Source organism: Ceratotherium simum, chromosome 19 (assembly GCF_057802395.1).
Source record: "Ceratotherium simum simum isolate JZ-2026a chromosome 19, ASM5780239v1, whole genome shotgun sequence".
Lineage (NCBI taxonomy): Eukaryota > Metazoa > Chordata > Mammalia > Perissodactyla > Rhinocerotidae > Ceratotherium > Ceratotherium simum.
Window position 1 is genome coordinate 14,286,651 of NC_141918.1, and position 15,469 is coordinate 14,302,119.

At 42.5% G+C, this 15,469-nt stretch overlaps 1 protein-coding gene across 2 annotated transcripts in view; it reads right to left on the bottom strand.

Moving 5' to 3' along the window:
- The window catches only part of MDN1 (midasin AAA ATPase 1), a 164,736-nt gene that overhangs the window by 43,288 nt on the left and 105,979 nt on the right, over positions 1-15,469 (bottom strand). For both annotated transcript variants that reach the window (XM_014781110.2, XM_087443881.1), the window contains 16 exons: positions 14,892-15,123; positions 14,418-14,544; positions 13,731-13,901; positions 11,451-11,665; positions 10,691-11,078; positions 9,841-9,950; positions 8,479-9,184; positions 6,427-6,588; positions 5,936-6,209; positions 4,997-5,232; positions 4,313-4,408; positions 3,569-3,663; positions 3,117-3,238; positions 2,008-2,154; positions 1,023-1,132; positions 308-381 (listed from right to left, as the gene is read on the bottom strand). In XM_014781110.2, the coding sequence (XP_014636596.1) occupies positions 308-381; positions 1,023-1,132; positions 2,008-2,154; positions 3,117-3,238; positions 3,569-3,663; positions 4,313-4,408; positions 4,997-5,232; positions 5,936-6,209; positions 6,427-6,588; positions 8,479-9,184; positions 9,841-9,950; positions 10,691-11,078; positions 11,451-11,665; positions 13,731-13,901; positions 14,418-14,544; positions 14,892-15,123 (3,265 nt within the window). The remainder of the gene's footprint in view (positions 1-307; positions 382-1,022; positions 1,133-2,007; positions 2,155-3,116; positions 3,239-3,568; positions 3,664-4,312; positions 4,409-4,996; positions 5,233-5,935; positions 6,210-6,426; positions 6,589-8,478; positions 9,185-9,840; positions 9,951-10,690; positions 11,079-11,450; positions 11,666-13,730; positions 13,902-14,417; positions 14,545-14,891; positions 15,124-15,469) is intronic.

The following is a 15,469-nucleotide window of genomic DNA, read 5'->3' on the forward strand; positions in this document are numbered from 1 at the left end:
GAAAAAAAACTGAAGCCAGGAATGGTGGGATCACTTTACTCAAGGTAAAACAGCTAGTGGGTGGCAGAAAACTCAACCCTTCTATAGCATATGGCCTGCTTTGTCTCAAGGCACAACAATTCTTCCTGCAGGTAGACTTTGCTTTGGGTGGCAGAGGGTGGTGTTGAAAAGCCACACCAAAACAATCTAGTCTTTTACAATAGGTTCAAGGCAGCACTACCTCAGGCCATTATAACAATGTAGTCTTGCTGCCTACCATACAAAAATTCTGAGCTTTGGTCAACCCCAGTTTTAAAAGATGAATTACCTGTGTGTCTTTTCCACAGACTGTTTAATGGACCAGAAGCTGACATCATTCCACTTGGATATCTTAACAAATTCCTATAAGATAAATGAAGCTCAAGGAATGGTTTCATAAAGCTGGTGTCATTCTGTTTCTTTCTAGATCATCTGTTTGCCAAAGACCAGAGCCCACTCCATCCCAAGCACAGGACTGTGTGTCAATGAACAAGTAAAACGAGTCTAAGAAAGGAACCATGTGTTTGTCTCAAAACAATGAAAAAAGAGTGCTGACTTGCTGCAATCAACAGGTCACTTGAAATGTACTCCAGTTTATACAACAGGGTTGGTTCCACAACCAGTGAAAGTATCAAAAAGAGAGGGTCGTCCTTACCCCATGGCGCCTCAATGCACATGGACCAACACCAGATGGCACTTTTCTGAGGCAGGGGATCAGCCTGGGCAAGACCAGGGAGCGAGCACTACGAGTCATATGTGGCAGTCCTCTTGAGGAGCCTTTGACAGGGGCCACTCCACTAACGCCTCACACATCTGGCCAGGTCGGCAATGGAGCCAGTGCCACAAAATGTATATCTTGCCATCCTACTTGGCAGTTGCAATGCTCTCCTCCATTCCCCAGAGCCCCCAGCCTCATTGTTAAGTGGATAAAAGAACAGAACTAAATAAAAAGAATTTGCTCATTTTGTTCTCCCAAGAATGATCATGACAGCTGTCCATCTTACTTTAAGTTCTTTTTCTAAGGGGGAACGAAGTTCCACAATTTTGGCCTGGACCCGGTCAAAGAATTGCTTGTAATAATGGTACAAATTCCACAGAACACTGCAAAGTGAATCTGGAAGAAATGAAAAGGAAATAAAAACACCACACTTGCTGCATGTGCTACTGGCTCCATCTGTGTGCTTCACATTTCAGCGAGGATCCTTCCTTATCACTCTTTAGGCCACGAGATTACAGCACCACATTTCACAGGCAGATTATTTAACAGCTCATCGAGAAGCCTGTCAGAGTTTAGCAGGTCCTAGAGATGCAGAATGTCAACACTACTCTATTTTTTCATTTCAGCTTGTAGAGAATTTTTTTATTGCACTTTTGTTCTTAAAGATGGTTTACTCAGACGTTCTGCTAAACTCACAATTTCAAACCCTTTCTCAGAATTTTATAGTAAAGTCAGCAGAAACAGCCTGTTTTAAAAGATGGCATATTAAGAGGCTCACCTTGACTGCTCATTCACATACAATCCATCCTCATTTTATAGTGACAGTTTTATCCAAATTGCGGTGGTCAGGGGTAGTAATTGACAGCGGACCTTAATGTGCAGTTACTTGGTATGTGGTAGTGATCTCACTAGATCAAAGAAACTAATGGCCTGGATCAAGCAGAAGCTTAGCGGGACATATACACTGTCTAGACAGAAAGATGTGCTGCCTCAACATGCCAGTTCCCGAGATCTGCAGCAATTTGCCTCTGCCAGAGTTCACTAGTCAGGGCTTCATTTCTAACCAGCCTGTACTTCACTTTAATGTTTTTCTCTACAACTAGCGTGAATCACATTAAAGTAAAAGATAACTAAAAATGTCTTGTTTAAAACCTGGTATGCAACAAGATACTTGTCTCATGTGGAGAACTCAAAACCTAACCCATTTTAACAGTACAGTGTAAAAGTAAAGGAAAAAAAATTTATATAAATAAATATATATATCTCCTTACCCTTTCCTTCAACTTGTGGCATCAGCAAGACATGGCAATGGAAAACCAGTAACATCTGAAGTCGCACATGGAATTCTCCCAGTGAGGATCCTTCAATAAATGCTTGTAATGTACTGACCAGCAACATCAGGGTCATCTGTTTGTCATCTTTAGAGATTCAAAGAGGAAGACATGTATGTGCATACAACCATCACTCCCTATTCATAACGTGCATGCCATCTACTATGGGATATATTGAGGGATGGCAGTAAAGTAGAGACCACAATTAAAGTGAAGTTTTGAAGCAAGGACCACTGCTAAATTCTAGACTGATTTAAAAACAACAGCTGCGGGCCGGCCCCGTGGCTTGGTGGTTAAGTGCACGCGCTCCGATGCTGGTGGCCCGGGTTCGGATCCCGGGCGCGCACCGAGGCACCACTTCTCCGTCCATCCTGAGGCCGAATCCCACATACAGCAACTAGAAGGATGTGCAGCTATGACATAGAACTATCTACTGGGGCTTTGGGGGGAAAAAATAAATAAATAAAATCTTTAAAAAAAATAAAATAAAAAATAAATAAATAAATAAAAACAACAGCTGCACTCAGGGTATGTGTTAAATGCACTCACAGCAAATTATGAAACTGAATTATGAGGTACTTTTTGTAAGCATGAAATGAAACACTTTGAACTTAAGCATGTTAACTACTATCTACCAAGACAGAAACTTTCATTTTGACTTGTCTCATGGATGTAGAGAATAAGGAAATCTTATCTTACGACTAGTTCTCTAAACTTTGGACAAGTCATTAAAGCTCCTCCGACTTTCATAATTATTCTCTCGGTAAGAAAAGAACTACATGCTACACAGAAATCAAAATACAATGATGTACACCTGAAATTTATATAATGTTATAAACCAATGTTTCCTCAATAAAAAAAAAAGAAAGCAAGAAAAGAACTACACAGCTTTCTTGGCTGACCTCTCAGGAATACCATGACGTCAAATGACGCATACTAGGTGAAAGCAGTGTGGGGAGGAGACATGGGAGCAGGTAAACCCCACCCTTCGCAGCACCCCAATTTCAGCTGCACCTCTAAATAGGCAGGGAATTTACAGACAGGGTTACCTTCCTGCTCTTCTGTTTGTTCCTGCATGTGCTTCTCAAGCATCTGATAGATGGAGAACCAGTGCTTGGTGGATTTCTCAGTGTGGCGCTTCATGGTGTTATCCAAACTCATAGACCAGCAGCTGAAACATGGGAGAAGGAAGAGGCCAAGGAGGCATTTAACCCATTTGAAATATCTGAAACCACAGAAGCAGAAGCTAAATGTTCACTATTCTCTCCTCCCAAACAGAGATGGAGAAGCCACCCATTTGCTGCCTCAGGAATGTATGCTGTTGTCTGGTCTCTATTAAGGTCATTTTAATGCCTTGTTTTTAACCCTGTGATTAATGACTGAAGAGCACATTCTCTAACTGCTGTACTACATAAACCCTGAAGAAACAAACCATCAAAAGATGAGAGTCCCTACAACATAAATTCAGGAGGGGGAGGGAAGTAACAAATGTATCACCTACTTCAGTTCCAGTTTACGCCAACGAATGATCATCTGACTGACCAAATCGAGATGTTTCCGCAGAGACAGAGCTCGGCTTGCATTCTCCTCCCAATCCTAAAGAAAAAAAGATAGAATTTACTATGGCCACTATTCAATCCCTTATTCATGACCTCCCTCAGGAACATCCTGGACTTTTCTTGTGTGAAGACCACTGGGCCCTTAAACAACTTTTATGCTGATTTAGCAACAGCAGTAACGAGTTTACATCCAGTGTATCCAGCGTCAAGTTCTTTCAGTCACTTGATAGAACTCCAGCAGAGCCAAATTCAGAGGCAGGCGAAAAGCACATGATTTAGAGACCTGAGCCTAAATTCTTCTTGTTAGTCACGTGACCCCTCCAAAGTGCAGAACCCTAGTCTGATAATCAGGGAAGCACAAGCTACTTCGGAGGCTGTGACAGGACTAAGAGGAATAACGTGTGAGGCACTCAGCTGGCCTGTGGGCCCACCTGGAAGTCCTGGCAGAGTGAGCTCTTGGAACCAGTGGATGCTGCGTCCCACCCTTGAGAACAGGTGAGGCAGGTCCCACATATGCCCTGTGGAGGCAACTTGCAATGATCTACCCCATGCCAGAAAAACCAAGGAGGTTTATCCTTCTCAACACAGACTAAAACTTTCTGTCCCTCTAACAATAAAGGTGCCACAAGATAATCTTTTTTCAATTGACCACAAACTAAAATGAGGAAGAGAGAGAATCATCTTACCTGTGCCTTTGCCAGAAGGATCTCTAAGCCATTCAGGAACTTTGAAATGGGGCTGGAAAGTGGGAAACTACGAATTCTGCCCATTACAACCAGCAGCTGCAGAAAAAAACAAAGATTTGGGTATCTCTGTGGGAATATCAATCACTGAAAGTTACCAAGCACTGAAGAGAGGCTTGACTGGAAGTTCATGCAAAGGATCTGCTTCAAGAGCACCTGTGAAAGCTGTGGATGAAACTTCAAGGGTTCCAGATCCTGACTGAGATAAACATTTTATTTGCTGCGTTACTCTGGAAAGACGATTGAGTTCAATAATTACTCTTATTACTCTCTGTTATAAGAATTATTACAAAATTGGCTGAAGACCACACAGCAGGGTCTGAATTAAAATTCCCAATCTTGAACATGTTGGGCCTTGCTAGTATGTGTCTGAATAAACAGAGCAACACAGCAGCATTTTAACATGTGGACAGCAAACCCTGACCAACAAATAAAATCAGTGAAATCCCAAACGTCATTTATACAACAGCATATGGTATGTTCATCCTGCAGTGAGTCACATCTCACTGAACTGGGGTTCTGTAAACCCCAGTTTATATATTTTTATATATTCAAACGTGTAAGTGAATACCCCTGGGGATGGCAAGAGGCCACATCCTCAGCAGCCTCTCCTCACCAGCTGCCTACCTGCTCAAGTGCTGGGTGTTCTGGCCAATCCTGCAGCAGCTGACTAACAGCTTCTGAGAAACCCCGAAGCACAGGCTGACAAAGGCGTGCTTCTGGGATGTTGGGATGCTGGTAGAAGTCATAGGGCCCATCAGGCTTCACTATCAGGTCTGAGGTTGCCTCCCCAAAGAGAGTGTTATGAGCGAGGGTACAGGCCAAAAGTTGGCTGCCCAACAGTTGGTCATTCAGCTCAACTCCTGTGAAGTTAAGAACATAATAGTCAAGCCAGTGAACTTAGTAAGTTGATCTATCAAGTTATGAAGATGTCAGAAACATGCTCAGAAATAATGAACTACCAGAACTAATGAAGCAGATATTTCAATTCCATTCGCCCCCAAAGCAACACAGCCCTAGAGGACTGTGACCTTAATACCACAGTAGTGAATGACCAAAATCTGCCAAGTTTCTGCGCTATACAGAGGAACTCAGAGACTGCCCGGGTGTAATCAAAAGGGTGGAGTTTGGTTTCACAGATTCAAATTCCTGTTTTTTGTAGCTAGTTTTGGTAGGCAGAATGAAACTTAAAGCTTCCTGCCTACTTGCATGGAATAACTCCTGAGGTCATGTAAGACACTGAATCAAACCATATTCTGTGAGATTAATTTCTGAGTTCCCAGGTTGCTCCCAGGAATACATAATTTCATTTGAAAAGCACTAAAGCTATTAGAGGTAAACTGGAAATAATGCCGAGAAGCAAGACCATTTAAACTAAGTCCATATCCTTATTTTCTTAATCCCGTCACCCCAAAATATTCAAATGATGAAAATCCACCTTTATTACAGAATTTTAAATGAATTTTTTTGAATTAGCTTAAGTCCTTCATTTAATTGTTCCAAAAGTAGCAGTCACATCTTTTCATTTTGATTTCCCAAGAGTATAACAAAAGTAAACTGCCGTACCCATCAGGGGGTAAAAGTGTGTCACAAGGGATGCCCCAGTCTGGTAGCACGACAGAAACAGGCTGAGGTAATGCTTTGCCTCGTGTGGTGGCAGAGTCTGTTGGTACCAGAGGGACCGAGCAAAGTTGAGGCACAGCTGCTGGTGAATCAGCATCACAGCCTGCATTGAGCTCTGGGACAGGAGGGCAGGGTTTGGGGCTGCCTCCTCTTCTTGCCCATCTGAAGTTTCCTTCTTCTCCTCTAGTGTTGGTTCTACCAAAATATCTGCAAAGTCCTGTAAATAACATTAGCAATTGAACTTTTAAAAATCAAAATCCAGTTCAAAACAGACTAAAAAGAAAGGGGAAAGATGGAGTGTGAATTATCAAGAAAATGAAGTAGCGACTTATATGCATTAAGACATAATAAAAAGATTACAAAACCACTCGAAGGGAATGCATGTGGTATCAAGGGAGTTCATTCCAAAACAAACCCTGCCACCACCACCCAACCTTTTCATGCAGTGGGAACTGTTTTCTGAACTCCCGTTCTTCCTCCTCCTCCTCGCTCAGGGCTGTCCTGGAGTTCCTGCTCCTGTATCTGTACAGGCTGCTTTCCTGCTCGGCCTTCTCTTGAGCTCTGCGTTCCTGTTCATCCCACTCATTGATGATTTCCTAAAAAGTCACAGATTCGGAAGGGAGCTTATTTGCCTTTGCCGAAGCACTTACAATGAACAAAGGCAAGACTTGCTACCTCTTAATTTCTCATGAAAACAGAAGCACCATGGTTCAAAAACAATAAATGCCAACATCCAAGAAACTCAATTCCACATAATAGAGAGCAAATGGGCTTTTTTTCAAACTGGGTATCTGAAGCAACCTGAGTTTCCTAAAATCCCTCTTACTGTATTGTTATGATTTCCCAGGTGTAAAAACTTGCTACAATAGAACTGATGGGAACTTCCTGTCGTGGGGTTAATGGTGTTTTGTGCTAAGGACAGGGTCAGGGCCGACAACGTACAGGTTGTGAATCAGACTGCACTTGGCTGGCACCTCAAGGAGCTGGCCCAGAGGTTGAGGAAAGGAAAACCTGGGCTAGGGACAGGGTGGCTGAGAACCACCAATCAGGCAAAACTGAGCCATTCCTCACCAGATAATTCTTCGATCCTCTACTACCTCTCAGATTTTAGGTCCTTAAATTGGCAAACACCATCCAGTGTTGATGAGGACTGAGGAAATGAGCATCTACCATTCAGCAAGATAATCTGTATTAAAAGCCTAAAAGCAGTTAATCTTTGTCCTCGCAATTCTGCTTTCTAGAATCTGCACCCCAAAATCTAGCTATATAAGACTATTTATGGTGGCATTTTTTTTCCCCAAACAGCAAAAACGACTACATACAAATATAAATGTTCAGCGATAGGAAATTAGTTACATGCCTTACGGCATGCCCATACTATAGAAAACCAGGCAGTCACTAAAAATGATGCAGGTGAACAACACCATAATTATGGAGAAAAATAATCACTAGATGCTGCGAGGTTTTTAAAAGCAAATTATAAAACAGAATCAATTTTATTAGTGGTTTGTAGAGCTCTGGCAATTTAAAGATCTGTCTCAGGGACCATGGAGGAGATAGAATTGTCCTCAACCAGAGCAGCTCTTTTAGCTGTTAAATATTAGGCCACTATGATAAGATTTTTATTTTTAAAAGGGTTCTACTACTAAAAAATATTGGTAAACCACTGGGACAAATGACTTAAAAAACAGTTAGAGTGTCATAGACATACACTAACCCACACATATACACAAATAAGCAAGACTAGAATGAAATACACCAATATGCTAACGGACGTCATTAACACGTTAACATGTTATACAGGTACAAGAGAATTACTAAAAATTTTTGCTTATATTTATTCTTTTAATTGTCTACAATGAGAACAAATTGCTTTAAGTAAGGAAAAAACAAGTTATTTTCTTAATATTAATAAAAGTTGAGGGGTCAGCCTGGTGGCGCAAGTAGTTAAGCGCGCGTGCTCTGATGCGGTGGCCCGGGGTTCGCCGGTTTGGATCCCGGGCGTGCATCAACGCATCGCTTATCAGGCCATGCTGTGGCAGGCGTCCCATATAAAGTGGAGGAAAATGGGCGTGGATTTTAGCCCAGGGCCAGTCTTCCTAAGCAAAAAAAGAGGACGATTGGCAGATGTTAGCTCGGGGCCGATCTTCCTCAAAAAAAAGAAAAAAAAAAGTTGATACAATTACATGGCAAAATCACCATAAACTAAGTCAAAACACAACCAACAAACTAGAAGAAAGTATTTGCAGTATGGATCACACATAAAGGGCTAACATCACTTTTTTAGAAAAATCTTTTAAAAATCTAGGGACTAAAGGCCACAAAACCCTATAGTTAAATGGGAAGAAGGTACAGACACTAGCTCCCCACTCCCTAACCCCACTCTCTATCTATACTGCGCACTGCTCAGGTCCTGCAGGTGCCCTGCTTGTGCTCCCAGCTCCCTTCAGGAGGAGGTGGGGCAGGCCCCACAGAGACAGGCTTACCTGACACACGTGTCTGAAGAGCTGCAGGGCCCTCTGGTCCAGCTCTCCCTTGCACAGCACATGGGAGCGCAGGTACAGGAGGGCGTTCATCAGCAGCTGCTCTCGGGTGGGGCAGGGTCTCTGGCCCTTGCCTTCCAGCTCCTTTCCTCCTGAGCGTTTGAGGATCAACTTTCCAAGGCCTCGCAGAACCTCCTCTGACTTCACTGAGCACAAAGCATCCGCATGAGCATAGTAGGTGGGGAAGGTAGGGCCCACCGATGGGAAAGCCAACAGGGATGTGGCCAAGGCACTCAGCCTGTCTTCACAGGCCACATTTCTGTGGAGTGAGGCATGGACCTCGGACGCCACCAGCCTCATGCCATGCTGCAGCTGCAAGATGGATGCCTGCAGTGGGGCCACAGAGTCTGGATACAGGGCGTACTCCTCGGCCAGCCGCTTTCTGAACTGGTGGTGCGACTGCTGCCAAGATGCCTCCTCCTTCAGAAGGTTCTGGGCCACCTGGGCAGACCGAGGCCCGTCCTTGTGGAGGGCTTGCAGGAGCCGCGTGAGCAGATCCTGAACGGCAGGGGCCTTGGCGATGCTGGTGACGTAGTGGTGGATCTCCTGCACCAGGGACTCGTACGCAGGCAGCTGGGGTCTGAAGGCCTGCTTCTTTGACAGACTGCAGATTAAATTCTCCAGCTGATCAATTCTTTGGCGAAGCAATCTAAAGGCAAATTAACACAATCTGCAAATTCTGTCAGAGGATGAGCAGCGAATCTAGACCGAGCCCTCAGGAAAACAGAGTGAAGACATTTCAGCTACTGAGGAATAATATGATGATAATATTGACAATTATAATGAAAATGGATAATATACATACAGCATTTACCATGTGCAACACATGTTGTTAAGCACTTTAGATACATATCTCATAAAAGCCTCATCACAACTCAGTGAAGTAGGTACTATTATTCTCCTTTTACGAATATGGACACAGATTTTAAGGCATTAGGTGGTCTACCCAAGGTCTAAAGCCAAAGAGCAGACACAGGACTGAAACTCAGAACCCACTATACTACGCGGTACTTCCTAAGGCAACAGATCCACACAGTGCACATTGTCACATGCAACTTATTCCATGTTGAGAGTAAGTTCTGGTTTCAGCCCTCTCGGCTCCATGTGAATCCTCCCCCTCCTTTCACAGAGTATGTCTTTTTCCTGACTATAACCATGGCTTTGGGATCTAACCGCCAATGCAGATATAGATCATCATCTCTGCTAACACTGTAATTACATTGCAAAGATCAAACTCAAAATGTCTTTTTTTAAGGACATTTGAGTCAATAACTCCCAACACAAATAATCACTCTACTGTGTTACCTGACATGAGGATGAGAGTAATTGATAATGACTTCATCTTCCAGGTCTCTTCCAGTCTGTAGCTGGGATGACAGGTTTCGGGTCTTCCACTCGCACTGCAGCTGGTGTAACTAATGGAAAGGGAAGAAACTGGTGTGCTGTGTCCAGCTAGGAACATGCCTGAGAGGATAATGCCCTGGGGGAGGGTAGAGCAATGGATGGAAGAAACCTGGGTTCCTGAATGACCCAAGGGCAGGGGGTTCCGCTCCACTAACCTGGACCACTCACCTCAAAGCTGTTAGGTGAAACTATCTTATTTATGCCTCTGAACTTCTGAATCTCTGCTATAGCAGCTTAGCCTTCACCACAAGTAATATAATTTTCCTTCTTTAAAATATAGAACTAGTATATCGCAATCTTAATGTATTCAGTTCCCGAGTCTGGCTGCAAGTTCAAATAGCAAGGGATACCACATTATCTGAATCTACTTGATTCCTGAGTTTTAGAGAATGAACACCAAAAGTTCAGAACCTGAGGAATACTATACCCTGTCCAAAGAAGTTATCCAAATCCAGATATCCAAAACTTAGTTCAGGTAGAGAGAGTCTGGATAGTGAGGGATTCCACCAGTGTTCTACGGTCATGCCCTCTGACCACTGCAGCCTATTGGCAAATACATCAGAACCTTAGGACAGGCCTCTTCTAGTGCCTAAGCTACTCAGGGGCCTCTCAAAGAGGAACACACTCCTAGGAAGTCACAGGACAGCTTATGCAAAATCACCCCTTTGATGCTCTGAGAACCCAAAAGAGCGCAAAAGGAGTAACAGGCAGTCAGGGATGGAGCCCATGCTCCAAACTCTGGCCTCCATACCTCTTCCTTGGCGTACTTGAGCTTGTATTCCCTCTTCACTGCGGGGTCAAAGCGCTCCTGGGGAAGCCATGTCTGAATCTGGAGCAAGCCAAGGCTCACCCAGAGGCTCCCACGCCGGGCTGGCTCGGGCAGGTCCCGCTTACTCTCCCCTTCCCCAAACAAGTGGCGCAGGGAGGTGAGCAAGAGGCACAGCAGCTCTTTGGGCAACGCCTCCTGCCCGGCCATGTCCCCAACAGTCTGGCCCACGTGCTGGAAGGCCTGGCTGTCCCCAAGCAGCAGCTGCTCGCAGTTCTGCACATATTCCTGCCGCCGGGGCTCGGGGAGCAGCTCTGCCAGGCCTGCCAGGTGCCGGCACAGCACGAGCCCCTGGAGCTGGGAATCCGTGCGTCTGTGGGGACAAGGAAGCACTTAAGGGCTTGCACCGCAGCAAACAGCATTCCTTTCTCACACGATGGTTCCTTCAGAAAATGATATAGCAGACTGCACTGCCAAAACCTGGAGGTGAATTTCTATTTTCACATAATCATATGGTTTTCTAAGCACCACCCTCTTGATCACAATATGCTTACAACTGACAGAGGAACTGGCTAGCTCTTGGTAGCCTCTGTTCTGGGCTAAAAATCTGCTGATTAGCCAGAAAACACCCTTGCCTTCACCCACCAGAACTAGCCACTACAGAAGCAAGTTCTGACTGAGGTCCCTGCTGCATGCTCTGGAGAAAAGATAGGAGCTTTATAGTCTACCCAGGGGGAGGGAATACCTGAACTCCGCTACTGAAGGGACAGCCATGTTGGTCCAAAGCACTGAGCTGATGTCCTGAAGCTGCTGGGCTCTCTCAACCCACTCCCCCAGGGTGACGTGCGAGGAGGACAGGATGGGAAGGCCGCTCACATCCCAGGGACTTGCTCTACAGCTACTGGTCAAGACTTCAAAGCAGCACTTGGAGAACACGGCTCTACTGAGACTGCCGGGGCCCTGATGGATGGAGAGGAGTCAAGTAACTTTTAGAAATTAACTAAAAGGATTTCAACAAGCAGCACTGGGCACCTTAGAGGGAAGAAAGAGAGTAAGATAAGGATGTTCAGGGTGCTAGGAGCAGGTAAACATCAGCATGAGACAGGACCAGAAGGGCAGAATGGGGTCAGGTGTAGCAGGCCTTAAAGGAACACGGACTCCATTCTCTAGAAATGAGGAGCAGTGAGTACTTTAGTGATGGCAGAAGAAAACTCCTCAAACCTGGGCATTAGGAAGACCATTCTCGTAGTAGAGGTAGGGGCACACTGCAGGAAGGTGAGACTTGGAGGCAGGCAAAAGGTTAGAAGACAAACCTAAGAGCCAGAGACAAAGTTTGCCAAACCTGTGCTCCTTGGACTGCTCATCTAGGACACAGCAATAGCTGTCCACAGCAAAGGGTTAGGTGGTCAAATACATATGACAGGAAACACTGAGTCTACGAAACTCTTGGGGGTCCCTAGGTTTAACACTAAAGGCTTTGAGGGATGTTTTACAATAAAGAAATCAATTTTGATACAGCAATGGAACAGAAAAGAGTCCAAAAATAAATCCACGAACATTTGTGGGAATAAGGTATATGATAGAGTTGGCATTTCAAATGAGAGTAGAAAGGATGAATTAGTCAAAACTGTTGTTCTTAATACTGCCTTTGGATATACTGTTTGTATAAAATTTAAAAATCTGCATCTTTACCTCACAAAATATGACATCCAGATAAAATTAACATAAAATAAAAACATAGAAGAAAATATGGGCAAACGGCTTTTTTTAACTCTAGGGGTAGTGAAGGAAGACATTTAAAAAGCATGACGCCTAAGCCAGAAAGTAGAAAGGGACTGATATATTTGAAAAGAAAACACTATAAAACTTGTGTGACCTAAGAAAACATCATCAAACTTGAGACAATAGAACGCTAGAAATATATTTCCAACCATACGTTGGGTAAAGGTTTAATATCCACAATATATAAAGAGATCTTCAATAATAAAACGAACAACCCAATTTTCTTTAACAAAATGGGCAATAAACACGACTAGAAAATTCACAGAAGAAATAGAAATATACATATGTAAAAATGTTCAATCTCAATAATAATCAAAAGAATATGAATGAAAGAGAGATTTTAACAATTATATGATTGGCAATATTTAAAAACGTAACACCTAGTGTGGCAAAGATATGGAAAAAGAGGTCCACATATATATGATAAGTGAAACTGTGCTCTAGTCTTAAGTCCTCCCATGGTCATCCAGATTTCCTTCACCATCTCCTAGCACATTTAAAAAATTAAAAAACAAAAACCACTTTCCTAGACATTCTGTTAATATTTATCAATTTCTTTAAATGTGCAGACAGTTCGAGCAAGAGTTAAATTCCAATTCTTGTAACATATCCGTAGAAATACTCAGACAAATGGATGAAGACTTACACAAGGGTAGTTGATGCAGCTATGGTTGTTATAGGAAGGGGGGAAAGAAAGGCAAGAAACCTCAACAGTTATCAATAAGAAAGCGATCAAATAAATTCCAGCATATTAGTATAATGAAATACCTTAAAAAGAATAAGCTGGAATGACAGGTACAGATTTCCACGACATATTATGTGAACAAAGAAAGAGGTCTTATTTTTGTTTACATATATATTTAATACAAAAATATACGTTGACGGATACAGAGCAAAGAGTGGCTATTCCTAGTGAATTCTACATTTACACACACACACACGCACATATATACACGTTTCTGTACTGTTTAAATATTTTATAATTAGAAAAATATTTTAATTAGAGAAGAAATTAAATACTTTTTAAAGAAAACCTTTTTTACATCAACTCAGAATTTCCCAAATCATTTAAGATGGAATATCTTTTTTGAAGGGACACTTACTAACATCTTGCAGAAATTAAAGTATTGCAATCACTTATTTAGTTACTGCTCTATCCTAGAAATAAATGTTTATTGCTAGATCTGTTGAGAAATTTTTTTCCACTATCATCAAACATTTTTATGATTTTATGCCAACAAACCTTCAATGTGGAGTCCAAAAGGGACTTGGGCATCTCCCTCTGCTGCACATCAGGCAGAGGGCTCCACGTTAGCCAGTACTCTGGATTTGTGGTCACAGTACTGCTCCAGAAAGACATAAATGTGGAATTAAATAACTCAGACCACAAAGAAAAAATTTCTTCAGTAGACACCTAAAGATAAAGGAATAATTAGACACGAGAATATTTGAGAAAGATTCCATAAATCAAGTTATAAAGTCTCTCTGCCTTATAAAACTCATCTAAAACTAACACGGGATTAAAGATATTAATCCTAACGTTCCTGATTTTCTGCTGCCCTGGTCATCCTTCGTCAAGTCACTTAACCTGTCTGTAATTTTATAAAACTAAAATGAGATCTGCTTTTATAAGGTTGCATGAGAAAATATAAGTAAAATACATCAGACAATTATAATGCGAGCAAAATAGAGAAATGAATAAATATTTTAGCCTTATTTAACTGGAAACTGAATAGAAGCATTGAGAAATACCCAGGTAATCACTACAAAAGAACATTCAAAGTTCTCCCCTTTGAAAGTTAATCCAGATACAACTGGAGTTTGCCACACAGAATTTTGAAATTAAATCGATAAAATATTCTGCAACCAGTCTACCACAGAAAATCTAATCAGCTCATAATATAAAGGAGGTTTTGATTTTGGTTTTTACCTTCCGATGGTGCAGTATGGACCAAAGGTCTCGAAGCTCTTGGGGAGCAACTGGTGTGCGCTTAAGACAGAATGTGATGTGATGACTTATCTCCTCATCTATCGGGAGGTGCTGATTTTTGCTGGACCTGTTCCAAAAATAAAGAGGGAGAGAGGGTAGGCTGTGAGCTATCAGTGAACTGCTAGAAAACTGCTATGTATGGAAAGAAGGAACACACAGAACTTAAGAGTACATTTATTTAAAAATGAGCAAGCAATTCTACTGGAAAAACCCCTAGTAGGTTTAGAGGTGGAGTCAAAACAGGCAAAGAATCAAGGAGTTCTGGCTTTCCAAAGTGGCAATTGACCTTCCTCTGCTTTTGCAACTATTCCCCCTCAAGACAAGGCTGTGCTTTGTTTTACATGTAGGATACACGGAATAACCTAACAAAGAAAATAAGTTCCCCCAAAGAAAAAAACTGAATGGATGGCTTACCCTCTCAGACAAGCCCGTGTCATAAAATCAGCTGTCACTTTGTACTGCCAAAGCATAGCCAGGTACTCCATTGCAGGCCACAACTGAACGCTCCTGGTGAGTTGGATTAAGGAGGTAAAGTCTGGCTGGGACAGGGAGGAAGGTTCAATGGGCTTTTTCTCCAGAAAACCAAGTGAAATTCCTTTGGCTTTTAGCTCTAAACACTGAGCATTCACAAGATTCTTCAATTCATCTGGACAAAAAGACACATGTGGTATTATAGCATAGTGGTCAATAGCACAGGCTCAGATTCCCAACAGCCAGTTATGTGACTGCGAGCTGAACCTGAGTTTAACTTAACCTGAGCTTGAGTTTCTCATCTGTTAAATAATGCTATTAATACCTGCACAATTCTAATGCCAGAATTAAACAATATATGTGAAGTTTAGCCCTATGCCTCCACTTATTTAATGGTAGTTCTAGCATACAAAAAAAAAAAGAAGAAGAAAAAGGAAAAAAAATCTAAGGGAAAAATTTTAAAACTTATTGGCTGCAGGGCAAAAGATACTCTTAGAACATTTGTCAGCTGGCCAAACTCC